This window comes from Protomyctophum parallelum (genome assembly GCF_964188405.1).
Source record: "Protomyctophum parallelum genome assembly, chromosome: 8".
Classification (NCBI taxonomy): domain Eukaryota; kingdom Metazoa; phylum Chordata; class Actinopteri; order Myctophiformes; family Myctophidae; genus Protomyctophum; species Protomyctophum parallelum.
Genome location: NC_139703.1, coordinates 19,088,265 through 19,104,130, shown reverse-complemented (window position 1 = coordinate 19,104,130; position 15,866 = coordinate 19,088,265). Strand labels below are relative to the sequence as shown.

At 44.5% G+C, this 15,866-nt stretch overlaps 1 protein-coding gene across 1 annotated transcript in view; it reads right to left on the bottom strand.

The window, feature by feature from the left end:
• Positions 1–4,120: 4,120 nt before the first annotated feature.
• LOC310863414 (copine-8-like) overlaps positions 4,121–15,866 on the bottom strand; it is a gene marked incomplete at both ends in the record, with an annotated part of 239,759 nt that continues 228,013 nt past the window's right edge. The window contains 5 exon segments of the mRNA XM_083771725.1: positions 4,121–4,186; positions 4,188–4,310; positions 4,312–4,317; positions 5,609–5,682; positions 9,084–9,141. Coding sequence (XP_083627851.1) covers positions 4,121–4,186; positions 4,188–4,310; positions 4,312–4,317; positions 5,609–5,682; positions 9,084–9,141 — 327 coding nt within the window.

The following is a 15,866-nucleotide window of genomic DNA, read 5'->3' as shown; positions in this document are numbered from 1 at the left end:
AAATCTCATGGCAATCAAATACAAATTCATCAAATTTGCATGCCACCTTTTGATAACATCCAAGGATTAATATACTACTGGAGTATATATATATATATATATATATATATATATACACACACACACACACACACACTGGGGGATTCATTTCTCATACAGTATACAACATGCTTTTTATAAACATTTACTCGATAAGGAAACGAGGAGTAGATCTACCTCGGTCATGTAAAAGACAATTTCCCCCCAAAAAAACAAATAAAAACAAGTGTGCAAAAAAAACAACAACAACCAAGGACTCTATGTTCGTCTGTGCTAAACCCCGTATCCCTAATGTAAACTACGTTGCCTATTTTTACTATTAAAAAAAACAAAACAATCTACAAGCTCACAACGTGTCGATGTAGATTGTCTATTTTAAAGGTATATTCAGTGATTTCACATAATTCAAATATCCCTTTTTTTGTTTTGTTTTGTTGTGATAATCCTCCCTACTATAGAGTGTGCTGTGCTGACCATATAAGGCATATATGTCAAACTCAAGGCCCGGGGGCCAAATCAGGCCGGTGAATCCCGCGGGATGGTATTTAATTAGTATTAGAACTGGCCCTCTGATATATTGCACGGTACCACCATAATACTATACAAGTCCCACAATGCACTGCGAGTGCATTGTCACGTATCGAGGGCCCGCAAGCGCAAGCATTCGTCTTCTCTTCACTATATTGATCAGCAGTGAAAGTATATCACTTGTGGTCAACTTTCAGCTACCCCTCTACACAAAAATGGCCCGTGTGTTGAAACACAGTCCGGCCCTCGACTTGTACCATATTTTGGCCCTCTGTGTATTTGAGTTTGACATCCCTGATATAAGGAGTTCGTTCCTCCCTGTCCCCAGTAAACCACCGGGGGTAAAAAAGAAACGTAGGTTTAGTTTTTGGCTAGGTGGCCCAGCCTTCATCCAATCAGGATAGAGAGGGGCCTTCTGCCAATCATGATCGAGCGGGGGCGGGCCTTGGTGTGCGTACTGTTCTTAGAGTATATATGAATAGAGACGGCACCCGAGTTCTCCTCCCGTCCACTTGCATTAAGTTGCTCTAAAGCGCATGAGGCGATTTCACTCAAACTTTGCCCCAAATCACCCGAATCACTGAATGAACCTTTAACTCAAATGTTTGCTTCACTGGAACAACATATTTTGGGGTCCTTGACATGAAATATTTTGAAAACCACTGAGCAAACCACTTCAGAAAACTGTCATGATTTAGAAGACAGAATTGTCTTCGGATCTAAATGTTAAAAAAAATGCTTTTCAAAATGGTGAAAAAGAAAAAGGCAAAGTATAGTTTAGGGATAAGTGGTTTAGCATGGACAAAAAATAAAGCCCCAAGTGTCAACTGTAATCGATGCAACAGCCACTCCCCCAACCCCCCCCCCCCCCCCCCCCCCCACACACACACACACACACACCCCCAGACACCCCCCCCCACCCCGAAGGGCCCAAAACTAATCCTTAAAACTAAGTAGTTAAAAGCATCTCTCAACTCTACTGAAGCCACAGCATTGACTGTGCAAATCATTTAGATTTTATAGTTTTAGTCATATAGTCTCTTGGAATAGTTTTCAATTCGTTTCAGTAACAGTTCAGTCACCTGGAATGTCTCTATAGTGTTAGGGCAGATTTTAGTCGACTTAATCGACGGCTGATTTTAAACACTTGCTGAAAATAGCGGATCTACGAAATCCTAACATTTTAGTGTAGTTTTTATTTGTCGACGAAATTGTCAATATATATATTTAGTCTTAGTCGTCATAGCTTATAGTTTTCATTTAGTTTTCGTCAGTGAAAAAAGCTAGTCGACGGACATCTTCCGTCACAATATTAGTCGACGAAATGAACACTGGGTGCAAACGAGGGTGCATTTTGTTCCGTTATCATCAGAAACATCCACAGAAACAACCACAGAAACAGGCACGAGTTTGAACCACTATAACGATCGATCGTTTGAACCAACCTGTCAAACTTTAGACATGAAAAAAGAACAGTCACTGGCCCAGTGTGGGGTAAAGTCCTAGTACAGTGGGGTATGTTGGCCCATTGTGGGGTAAAGTCCTAGTACAGTGGGGTACGTTGGCCCATTGTGGGGTAAAGTCCTAGTACAGTGGGGTACGTTGGCCCATTGTGGGGTAAAGTCCTAGTACAGTGGGGTACGTTGGCCCAGTGTGGGGTAAAGTCCTAGTACAGTGGGGTACGTTGGCCCAGTGTGGGGTAAAGTCCTAGTACAGTGGGGTACGTTGGCCCATTGTGGGGTAAAGTCCTAGTACAGTGGGGTACGTTGGCCCAGTGTGGGGTAAAGTCCTAGTACAGTGGGGTATGTTGGCCCAGTGTGGGGTAAAGTCCTAGTACAGTGGGGTACGTTGGCCCATTGTGGGGTAAAGTCCTAGTACAGTGGGGTACATTTCGTATTTTTCCTCCAGGTTTTTCTAGGTACCTCTGGGTACCATCGACGCCCACTGCAGTGGACCCAGAAGAAGAGATTGAAAGTTTGTCCCCAAACCAAACAATTGGCAAAGCACTAACATGTTATTGATAACATTAATATATATACATAATATATATAAAAAAAGAATACTGTATGTAAAAGAAAAGAAAAAAAGAAATGTCGTTAGTTCCATTGATCCAAGCTGGAACACAATCATTTTTGATTGATTGATCGATTGATAAATAAAATAAACATGCTTTGAAAGCGCACGCGGCCCCCCCCCTACCTATACACCTGACCACTCAACACGGTTAAAGGAGAATTCCATGCTAGAAGGCTTTCTTACCTTTATTTGTAGTTGTTCCATCCTCACCAAAGAGGTCCAGGTGTTATTTTGTGCAAAAGCTCCTTATTGGCTATTTCCCCTACCATAAGCCCTCAATGAATTGCATTGAATTGAATGGGAATTGAATGGGTCTATGGGGTGTTGTGCTAATTCGCTTATTTCCATCGCTCAAAATTATAATTATTTTGTATATATCCTCTCTTCATAATGTAAATAATATCCCAAACGGCACACTTTACTACTTATTTCGATGGAAATAAGCAAATTAGCACAACACCCCATAGCCCCATTCAATTCCCATTCAATTCAATGCAATTCATTGAGCGCTTATGGTAGGGCAAATAGCCAATAAGGAGCTTTTGCACAAAAAAACACCTGGACTCTTTGGTGGGGACGTAACAACTACAAGGTAAGAAAGGTAAGAAAGCCTTCTAGCATGGGATTCTCCTTTAAGCTTAGGACGGACAAATGCTCACCCATGATTTTTTGAGATTTTCCAATCGGAGGCCCTGATCTAGAAGAAGTTTGGGGAACCCCTGTGACCTCTCTCCTCACGAAAAAAAGAAAAGAAATCGATAAAATCATCAGGAAAAAATAATAATAATCAAACAATGGAGAAAAAAATGAATCCAGAGTTCCAACAGTCCAACATTATATCTGATGTATACTTGGTTACGGCATGTGACAACAGCGCACAAACCAAAGTACAACCATGCCCTTATTAGGACAACCAACGCCTGCATGGCAGTGGCGGGGCAGTGGCGTTCGCTCCCCTCCTCCCAAAGAAGTGGATTATATTTTGCAGTTTGCTGCTTGCATGGCTGGGCTGGGCTGGGCTGGCAGTCGGCCTCCCTCCGACCACCCTGGGACTTCTTCAGTATAGCCTCTATACAAAGCAACGCGGTATTCTAAGGGATTGTTTTGGTGTTTTGGGATTGCGTGGTGGTAGGTGGTTGGTGGTAGGTGGTGGTGCATACGGTCCCTGGGGTGGGGCGGGTGTGGGTGGGTGTCTTAAGGCTCATACATAGTCTGGATTTACGGTGGTGAGGTGACCACCGAACTACAACATGACGTCACTGAGCCGCGGTGAAGAGCAAACCACCGCCACCGCTCCAGCCCTTTTCTCTCTGTTTTTTTACTCACCACCGCTCAACGTTATTTCAGCTCCGGTGGTCGGTCAGCTCACCACCGGAGTGGTCGGTCAGCTCACCACCGGAGCGGTGGTGGTGGTCACCTCACCTCACCACCGTAAATCCAGACTATGAATAGGCCCTTTAAGGCTGGGGGTATGTCGTCAGATCTGCGTGTGGTGGCGCATGTGTCCGGGAGGAGTGTAAGGTGGCGGCGCCGCCGGGTTGGGGTTTGATGCCTCGGCTCTTCATGTAGGAGATAAACTGGTCCGGGATCTCCGCCAGCACGTCCTTGGCCAGCCGCGCCATGCTCAGCACGTGGTTCCCCGTCCGGTCCATGTAGTCCCGGAAGGGGGACGAACTGTGTGGGGGGGGGTAAACGCAGAGAAATATAGTAAGAGACGGACGAACTGTACGCAGAGAAATATTGTTTTCGTCGACAAAAAAAAGACGAAAATGTTCGTCGACTACCTTTTTCCACTGACAAAAACGAATGGAAACTAAATGAAAACTAAGCTACGATGACTAAAACTAAGACTAAATATACTGACAATTTCGTCGACAAATAAAAACTAGACTAAAATGTTAGGAAGGGACTAGTGGACAAGAGATCCACTACAAGTATTTTACTCTTGGTTGCATGCTGAAAAGAATAGCTGATCTACAAGCCTTGTAAAGCCTTGTGTAAAAACAGTCATTACGACGGCATCAAGGCCCACCAAAACACATTTTAGTCGACTAAATCACCTGTAGTCACCTGTCGACTAAAACTAGACTATAACACTAAGGACATTCCAGGTGACTAAAATGTGACTAAAACTAAATGAAGTTTCAGTCCAAAGACTATGACTAAACTAAAATAGAAATTTGCTGCCAAAAACAACACTGGGAACTGTGTGGGGGGGGGGGGGGGGGGGGTAAACGCAGAGAAATATAGTAAGAGACAGTGTTGTTTTCGTCGACAAAAAATGTTCGTCGACTACCTTTTTCCACTGACAAAAACTAAATAAAAACTAAATAAAAACTAATCTATGATGAGTAAAACTAAGACTAAATATACCGACAATTTCGTCGACAAATAAAAACTAGACTAAAATGTTAGTAAGGGACTAGTGGACAAGAGATCCAGTTTTATGCTGGGTTGCATGCTGAAAATAGCAGATATACAATCTCACAACGCGTCGCGCTGCGACGCGTCGGAAAACGGAAAAGTGCGAAAATGGAAAACGGAAAAATGCGAAAAACGGAAAAATGCGAAAAACGGAAAAATGCGAAAACGGAAAACGGAAAAATGCGAAAAACGGAAAAATGCGGAAAACGGAAAATGGAAAAATAAACGGAAATAAAGAGAGGGACGAACTGTGATCACGCCTCCACGTCTTTAGTTTACACAAGTTAGGGAATAAGACTTGGTACTTAAGACACGCAAAATACAGCCCTGGGAGTCAACCCTTGGAAACATTAGTGTGAATAATGTTCTCCACGCTTAATTCTTCAGAATGTTGTTATACCTTCAATAAAATCAATACATATTCAAAGAATTGAATTCAATTTCAAGTGATGCACCTATAAGTATCTCTACCTACAGTATCTCTACACATGCTGTGCGTCTTTGGTTTTGTGTTGTAAACTTTATAAAGACGTTCGTTCACCTGAACAATGTCTCTCTCTGCAAGCTTTCCTCTGGACGAGATCCTGATGTCATCACCGTCCAACTCCACCATGGCTGGAAAACACACACGCAAACACACGCACGCCAGCATGCACGCACGCACACACACACACACACATACACGCGTTATAATTACATCAAAGATTTTTTTTTTTTTTTAAGATTGTTTTTGCGGCTTAGGCCTACGCCTTTTATTGATTTTTGAAGGGACAGACAGTAAGGCTGACAGGAAACGGGAGATGGGGGGATGACATGCAGTAAAGGCCGTGTCGGGTCCGGGAGTCGAACCCGCGGCACACTGTGACTGGATTACCAGTCCGGTGCCCAGACCGTTACGCTACGGCCTGGGCCTACATCAAAGATTTTAACCTTAACCTTAAAGCCAGCTGGTTCATACGTATTTTCAGATGAGGGTCCGTGGCCAAATATACAGATAATTCTGGGGGTTCTTGACATGAATAAGGTTGACTGACATACAGTAGAAACATCGTTATTTTCCCCCAGAAGACTGTCAGGATTTAGAAGCCTTTTTTTCTCTTTTGTTGTTGAATCGGCCTCATGTTTAAATGGGTTAAACAGCTGAGTTAAGGCAGAGCAATACTTTGTACCTTCGACACTACAAAGCCTTATTGACCTCAGACAGTTCTTCAATCTATACGATGATGTGTGTGTTCTGTCGGACCCGAGGCCTTGATCTCTGATGAATATACAGTTGAGTTTTATAGTATAATTGCCTCCCAAGTGTTTCTCACACTAATTGCCACAGAGTGTGTCTGTCTGACTGTCTGTACTAAGAGGCCAACAGGCTCCGACTTGCATCCATTAAAAACAAGTCAATCATTAACTTCTAGTTTATGTGAACGGTGAAAAAAAACGTGATCCAATTGCAGAGTGTATACGTGTAACATGGTTAATAGTGCTTGCCCAGGCATTATATTGTATTGTGATCCAGTGTTCTGTGACTTTAAGAGTTCAGGTGGTTGCCTTTAAGGAAATGACGTAACCTACCGCACTTCCTATTTCATATTGGCTTTGAAAGCGGTAGGTTGTGTTAATTTTGCTCTGCAGATTATTGTATTATTTTATGTACCCAAAGTTGTTAAGACACATACTGTGTTTTCACGGTACTGTATCTGCTTTATTTCCAGCAAATGTAATGTGGGAAACATATATACAAGTGAGAGCAGAGCAGTGATTGCCTCGTTGTCTTTTGTACAGAATAAATCTACTCACTGCTGAGATCCTGGTCTAAGATCACGTCTGTTACATACGCGCGCTGTCTTTTGATCGGTCTTCTCGGCCCCACTGATTGGCCAGTACGTGCTGCCCTCCACCCTGAATTATACATGATGTCATAGGAGTCGACGCGACCATGAATAAATCACTGGGTTTTGAAGTGAGGACGGTGACAGAAGAAGCTGACAGAATGCACCAGAATGCCTTTAGAATTATTCATGTCTTTACAGTGGTGCAGGGGGAAAGTACTGTTTACTCAAAAAGGACAACTCTTTTTTTTTTCAACCAAGGCTCATGTTTTAGGTTGTTTTAATTAAAAGGGTGAGTGTACATTTTTGTTTCATTTTCTGCTTTCTTTCGTTTTAGGGATTTTAGCCGTTTTTGACGGGGAAGGGGGGGGCGGGGACATTCGAGCATGGGGCTAAATATGTATTTCTTTACAAAATGTTATGGCAATTTTATTTATTTATTATTTACTATAGTCCTACTAGACCCCAAGAAATTACATCTGGCCACGAAAGATCACAGGATTCTACTGAATGTGACAAACTGACATATTGAGCCTATACACACAGTATAAGCCTTCCCCCAGTAGACTACGTTCACATTCAGTAGATCCTGTGATCCTCTGTGGCCAGATGTAATTTCCTGGGGTCTAGTAGGACTATAGTAAATAATAAAATGCCCCCGCCCCCCTGTCAAAAAGGGCTAAAATCCCTAAAACGAAAGAAAGCAGCAAATGAAAAAAAAAAAAACTCTTCATCTTTTACTTTCTCTAATAACAACCTAAAACATAAACCTTGGTTGAAAATAACTATAGAGTTTTCCTTTAAAGGGACACTTGGGTTGTTTGTTTTTTTTTTGGCAAAAAATGAATAAATGTTAATGACGTTTAGAACATTTAGAACACTGTCCTGGGGGTCTTTATGTGTGTGATATGTGTTTTTAGTTTTTACATTATTTTAGATTTTTAGCAGTGTGATACGAGGAGAAGCAGTGCACCAAAGCATTATGGGAATTGTAGTCTAGGAAGGAAGTGAGCCCAGTGTCCATGACATCATGGACACTGCTCAAATCTAAAATATCTAAAAACACATATTAGTACACACATAAAGAGTTACACACCCGTACAGGGCCATTTGGAACCCACTCAACTACACTTTGAGTGTACTTGAGTGTGCACAGTATCAGTAGCCTGGCTAATAAGCCAGACCGAATCAGCCTGCCTGCCGGCGGATTGCCTGCCGGCGGATTATGGTATGGAGAGGCTCAATTGTACTCCCATTTCCTACACCAGAGAACTGGTGTGGCCAATCGGGACACGGTATGCAATATGGGCGGGCTTTGGTACAGTGACATTCAATGCTTGAGAACGTTGACTGACAGTAGCTCTGACCTTAGACTTAGACTAGAGTATTATATGAATAGAGACGGCATCCAGAGGAAACCCTGAGGCGAAATGGACATAGTGGCCGAATTTGGTATTGCAGCATGGACCCAAACACATGAACGCGCTGGTCCGTTGACTATCATTGTGCACGTTCACGATGACACGTGAACGCTGTTTCATACGTGAACGCACGTGAACGCGTGCAATGATATAGTCAACGACCAGCGCGTTCATGTTATTCCGGCAAATCTATCCCAGAATGCACTCTGTTCCTATACCTGGAAGGAGGAGTGAAATCGCCTCATGCGCTTTTGAGCAGTGTTGTTTTCGTCGACTAAAACTAAGACGAAAATGTTCGTCGACTACCTTTTTCCACTGACGAAAACTAATTGGAAACTAAATGAAAACTATCTATGACTAAAACTAAGACTAAATATACTGACAATTTCGTCAACAAATAAAAACTAGACTAAAATGTTAGGAAGGGACTAGTGGACAAGAGATCCAGTTTTATGCTGGGTTGCATGCTGAAAATTGCAGATATACAATCTCACAACGCGTCAACCAAAGTGTAAAATATGTCATTACGACGACATCAAGGCCTGTCAAAACACATTTTTGTCGACTAAATCAACTGTAGATTTAGTCGACCTAAATCGTATGACATTTAGTCGACTAAAACTAGACTAAACACTAGAACATTCCAGGTGACTAAAATGTGACTAAAACTAAGTGAAAACTATTCAAGAGACTATGACTAAAACTAAAATAGAAATTTGCTGCCAAAAACAACACTGCTTTAGAGCAAACTTAATGCAAGTTTCCTTACCGTCAAACTCCGCCTGGCCGACTCCTACGATGATGATGGACATGGGCAGCTTGGCAGCCTGGGGACATTCAGACAAGAAGTTATTGTGTCAGTCGTCTTCAGTCACTTTCAAGTTACTGTAGTATAGCACAGAAAAAAAAGAAAAAAAACTAAAAGAAAAAAGGAAATTATGAATGGATTTTGAATCGTTCATAACGGGAATCGCGATTCTAATTTGAATCACCCCCAATGAACGCTTAAGCAATAAGCCATGACAGGTCTCAGGTTACCGGGTATTTTACAATGCCTGGGAGGTGTAGGCAGACCATACGCGCAGCATTAAAAGGTCTTACGTCTTTTAACGTAAGACCTTTTATCGTCTTCACCCTTTTAACGTAAGACAATATATTATGTTTTGATTATTGGTTATTGAACTAAAACCCAACACACTCAGGGGTAGAGTGGCTGGATGGAAACCTCAAGGTTGCCGGTTCGAACCCTGTGGGCTCCCCCAGAGTTAGTGTTGAAGTGTCCTTGAACAAAGACACTGAACCCCAAATTGCTCCCGATGTGCAGGTTGGTGCCTTGCATGGTTTCCGCCGCCATCGGTGTGTGAATGTGTGTGTGAATGAGTGAATGTAATGCACAATCTACTGTAAAGCGCCTTGGATAAAGGCGCTATATAAATGCACCATTTACCTTTTACAACACTGTATAGCATTTTGTGTGTGAATTATGCGCACAATACACATGATGTACACACAACATGCTATGCGGTATTATCATGCACACACCACAACACAAGAGTCTTCTAAATAACATTGTGCACAAAGAGGGAGGACACAGAAGAAGAAAACTAATCTCCATAAAACACATTTCCAGACGAATGCCTTTGGACGCCACCTGTCTCCTTCCCTTAACGGCCCTGACTCTCTGATTGACACATTAAGCAGCTGGCGGATGAAAGCGATATAGCGTTCCCATTGTCTTTAAACGACCGGGACAGTCGCTGCATGTTTTATTCATGCGGGGGGGGGGGAGCACAGAGCCGCGGCCTCGCTCCCTCACCCCAATCTTTTTTAAGTTTCGAGTGCATTTGATCAAATGTAAAATGTGATGTCGTGAAAAAGAAATGAGAAATCTCATTTAGCGTTTAGGGTTTAGAGGCTTAATAATGGGCACACAACCGGAAACTTTAAAATGTAGCAGAAAATACGTGACATGTACTATAATGTTGGGGAAAGATGGGAGCATCTTGTAAAAAAAAAAAAAAATTGGTATTTATATGTATATGCATTTATATGTAGCGCCTTTATCCAAGGAGCTTTACATTCACCCATTCACACACCTTTACATAGATTGTGGGTTACATTCACACACACACACACACACACACACACACACACACACACACACACACACACACACATTCACACACCTTTACATAGATTGTGCATTACATTCACCCATTCACACACCTTTACATAGACTGTGCATTGCATTCACTCATTCACACACCGATGGCAGCGGAAACCATGCAAGGCACCAACCAGCACATCGGGAGCAATCAGGGGTTCGGTGAGTCTTGCTCAAGGACACTCCGACACTAACTCTGGGGGAGCCCACAGGGTTCGAACTGGCAACCTTGAGGTTACCGTCCCGCCGCTCTAACCGCTGATCCACCGGCGCCCGCTCTTGTATTTTAACGCATGGCTTCTATTGTAGTATTACTTCTGTGACGCAGAGCTCATTTTATACTAACTATATATACCAGACAGGGGCGGAGCTAACGGGGGTGTAGGGGGGGTGGTCACACCCCGGCCCGGACCTCCTGAGGGCCCGGGCTGTCAGCTGACCGATTGACGATTTTTTACACAGTCACTCACGACTGATAAAACCAGCAGGCCCCCGCGAATCCCGCAATTAACCAGATACAGAGCTTCAAATAGCCTACACTTTAGCAAAATATCATGTCTGATGAGAATGTACTGCGCTGGACTGTACAAGCACCGTGGAGTCTGTCTCAAGCCCACCACACACCGGCTGCGTCCGCCGCGCGGCGCGGACACAGCCGCCTCCATTATTTTCAATGAACCTAACGCACACCGGCTCCGTCCGCCGCGTCGCGCCGCGGCGCCTGGCGCGCCGATAGAACCCAGTTCTATTTTCCAGGCGGCGCCGCGCGCGACGGTCGCAGACGGTGTGTGTCGGGCTTCACACTCTCCAACAGACATCCTCACTTCTCAGCCACGCTCCAAAAGTGCAGCACCTGTCACTCATTAGTAGGCTAATCACTCTGTGAGGATTTAGGAGTGCATATGTGTGGATAACTTCCTTTTCTCCACAACGGACTGTTTAGATTCTAAACCATTTCTTGTTTCTTTTCCCTGTGTGCGATCACTCAGAAGGTGAAACAGAACACAAAGATGAGTAGTAGACTATTTTTTAACACACTGACGCACGCACCTCTCTCTCTCTCTACGTCTCTCTCTCTCTCTCTGTCTCTCTCTCTCTCTCTCTACGTCTCTCTCTCTCTCTACGTCTCTCTCTCTCTCTCTCTCTCTCTCTCTCTCTCTCTCTCTCTCTCTCTCTCGTGTGTGCACTGCTGCGCAATGTCACAGACACAGGCGCGATCAATAATATATAGCATAAATAATAGGCAAAATATAGCACTTTCCCTCTATCTGTGACTGTGATCAGCTCCTCACACACAACTCTCGACTCTCGTTCATGCACGCCTGCTCAAATTAGCAGCAACTGTTTGCGTAAATGTTTTTTTTTTCTTCCGTCGGGGGGGGGGGGGGGGGGGGGGGGGGGTGGGGGGGTGTGCTGTTGAGAGTCAGGTTCGGTGAGGCCCGGTCGTGCCGTCTCACACCCCGGCCCGGGCCAATGTTGTTCCGCCACTGATACCAGATGGTCCTTGATTCTTATATTGGCTGAGCTGCGTTGGAAGGAAGCCATTGTTGAATGCTATAAACACACTGACTGCAACCTTATGATCAACATTACTGCGCAACAACTGATTGTTGCATTTTAACTTAAACAAATAACTAACAAATATTTTCAAATAATTTCGGATATCATGCACGTGCTCCTTGTCACTTAAACGCTACACCAGGGGTAGTCAACTGGCGGCCCGCAGGGCGCCCCCTTGTGGCCCCTGGAACCTTTTTTTTTTTTAAAGTCACTGCATGCATGAAATGAGACTGCAGAGAGCTGCAGAGGTGTGTGTGTGTGTGTGTGTGTGTGTGTGTGTGTGTGTGTGTGTGTGTGCGTCTCAGCCTCAACCAGCTATACGTCATGATGAGGTGAACAATCACAGCCCAGCGCGTTTTTTACATTGTTTTTTTACATTGTTTTTTACATCGTTTGCCAACTCTGGGTTTGGGTTTAAAATCAGATCACGTGTGTTTGTGTCTGCCCCGCAGGGACCAGCCAGGAGAGAGAGACAGAGAGAGAGAGAGAGAGAGAGAGAGAGAGAGAGAGAGAGAGAGAGAACGATAAGTCAGAAAACAACCAGTACAGCTTTTGTTTATCAAAATGTTCAACAAAAGCTCTGGTTTAATTAAGCTTCCATCCTGTTCCTCCCCCCCTCTCTGTCTCTCTGTCACACACACACACACACTCACGCACTCACTATTAGCAATGCACAACACGTCTCTCCACATCAAATAACTGGGCAATTCGCTGCTTCTGTCACATCCTTGTTAGTGCCAGCGACAGACAGCGACAGACAGACAGACAGACAGACAGACAGACAGACAGACAGACAGACAGACAGACAGGCAGCACAGATCCACTCTAATGAGACAACAACACAGTGTCAATCAACATGGTCTATATACAGTACTTACTGCTACTGCTGCGTGTGCCACTTATTGTAATGTACTCCACTGTACTGTAATGCGTGCGTGCGTGCGTGCGTGCTTGCGTGCGTGCGTGCGTGCGTGCCACAGAGAGAGCGGGAGGACAGGATATAGAAGCTTAACCAGAGCTTTGTTGAACGTTGATAAACAGAAGCTTTACTTTGGTGTGTTTTCACCTTCACGGTTTCCGCGTTCCGCTGTTATGGTGCATTTCTCTGTGATTCGTCCTTTTTTAAACCGCGTGGTGTTTTCTGCTGTCCATGCTTTGGTCAACCTTGTCTTGTTCTTTAAAGGTGCTCAAATCAAATTGACTTGGCTCGACTTGACGTGTGCGTGTGATACCTTAGACTAGAATATATATGAATATAGAGATATCAATTGATATCAATAATAAAGCTTATCAGACGGAACGTTACGCCAGAAGCAGTTAGTTGCCGGTTGGATTGCTTCTGACGGAACGTTCCGCCACGAGCAGCTAATTGGTTAACAAAAACAGGCAAAGTGAGTGACAAATTAACCCTCTTCTATCTTCTATCTATTCTATCTACCCTTCTTCTATCTAACTCTATTCTATCTAACTCTATTCTATCTAACTCTATTCTATCTAACTCTATTTTATCTAACCCTCTTCTAGCCAGCATCATTCTTGTGAGAGCAACAAAGGGTTGTGTTGTCGTCTGTCGGTTTGTATCATTCATGTTGTTCTGTAAAAGTGGTGGTATTATTAGGGCTTGTTTGTTTGTGTGTGTGTGCCTCGATGGAGCGGGGCGGTAGAGTTTCTGCTATCTGCACGCTGGTTGTGGTGGGCCGGACCGGGCCGGAATTTTGTCCCAGTCGAAGATTAGCTGGTAACAGACGGACGGACGGACGGAGGGACAGACATACAAAAAAGCTGCATGGAGAGGGTTATCGCCTCCTATATAATTCCACCCGTTTCACGCCAACGAGATCAGACCCTGGAGAACACGAGGAACGAGAGGCGACGTCGCAGAGGAAACAGATCAAAGGATGTCACAAGAACATGCTGTGGGAAACGGCATGAAAGAGACCTCCATGTGTGACGTACAACAAGATGGGAAGAGATCTGTGAGCATGTGTGAGCATGTGTGCGCGTGTGCGTGTGCTTACAAATTACAATTTAGGCATTTAGCAGACGCTCTTAATCCAGAGCGACTTACATTAAGCAAGAACAAAAAAGCATGGGAATACATCACATAAAAACATTTATCAAGAAACATGCGTAAGCTAAGAAAGTAACAGTGGAATATCTATATAATGAAGCTATACATATAAACTATACATCTATACTACTATGCTATACATATGTACTATGACGTGCTATGACTACATACAATGCAATTATAGTGCCGTCTACATAACATGCTATAAGTCTGTATCAAATGCTATCTAAGTCTACAGAAATGCTATCTAAGGGGGTGGGGTAAGTGCTATGGGCCATGATGGAGTCTGAAAAGGTGGGTTTTCAGACTACGGCGGAAGATTGGGAGTGATGCTGCAGTTCTGACTGCAATGGGAAGTGCATTCCACAGTTTTGGAGCCAGAAGGGAGAAGAGTTTGGGACGTGTGGAGTGTTGTCCCGGCGTTTTTAGTGAGGGTACTTCCAGCTTCCCTGCGTTGGCTGATCTGAGTGCGCGGGAGGGTTTGTAGGGTTCGATCATATACTTGCAAGATATGGGGGAGCCATACCTTTGGTTGCTTTGAATGCCAGCATCAGAGTTTTGTATTCTGTGCGGGCTTGTGCCTGTGCTTGTGCGCGCGTGCCTTAAGGATGCTGTATGATACAGCTTGGTTACATGTGAACAGCCATGAGGCGTTAATTCTCCTCTGTGTCTGCGATAACGGGCAGCCATCACTCTACTATAAGCCATATCTCCAAAACTGGAGGGTCAAACTGAACAACCAATATGTCAATTTTGAAGCTATATGATTCCATGATTTCATATGACAAAACAAATCCAATGGCAGTCCCTCTGTCAGGGACGATGCTTCCGTCTAATTGTAGACCATCTATATATAATCTAATCTAAGCCTAGACTGCTAAAGAACTTTCATTTTTAGACCATATTTTTTAAAGCCATCTAGACGTCTATTAAGACTACAAAAATGCTGGTCTCATGATGAAAATAAGAACATCGTAATACAATCTAACATTTCCTACGGACAAGACACAATGGTCTTGTGTCCGTGCACGGACACGTTGGTCACCCCCCCTGGGTGTCCCCGGGTCCCCCTGGGTCTAGTTCTGGGTCCTAGTCTAGTCCTGGGTCCTAGTCTAGTCCTGGGTCCTTCTGGAGAGTGATCCGTGGAGGCAGGCGGGCAGGCAGCTGAGATAGAGCAGCAGACAAGATCTTAAAAGGAAGGTGCTGCTGTTCTAATGTTTTGACTAACAGTCGCAAATTCCCTTTAAATCCAGTCTGCTGGGTGTTGTTCTGGGCCTCTGGCCGGTTCCCGAGGAGGAGAGAGGAGAGGATTCTAACCCTTAGGCCGGTCCCCTGGAGGAGAGAGGAGAGGATTCTAACCCTTAGGCCGGTCCCGAGGAGGAGAGAGGAGAGGATTCTAACCCTTAGGCCGGTCCCCTGGAGGGGAGAGGAGAGGATTCAAACCCTTAGGCCGGTCCCCTGGAGGAGAGAGGAGAGGATTCTAACCCTTAGGCCGGACCCCTGGAGGAGAGAGGAGAGGATTCTAACCCTTAGGCCGGACCCCTGGAGGGGAGAGGAGAGGATTCTAACCCTTAGGCCGGTCCCCTGGAGGAGAGAGGAGAGGATTCTAACCCTTAGGCCGGACCCCTGGAGGAGAGAGGAGAGGATTCTAACCCTTAGGCCGGACCCCTGGAGGAGAGAGGAGAGGATTCTAACCCTTAGGCCGGACCCCTGGAGGAGAGAGGAGAGGATTCTAACCCTTAGGCCGGTCCCAAGGA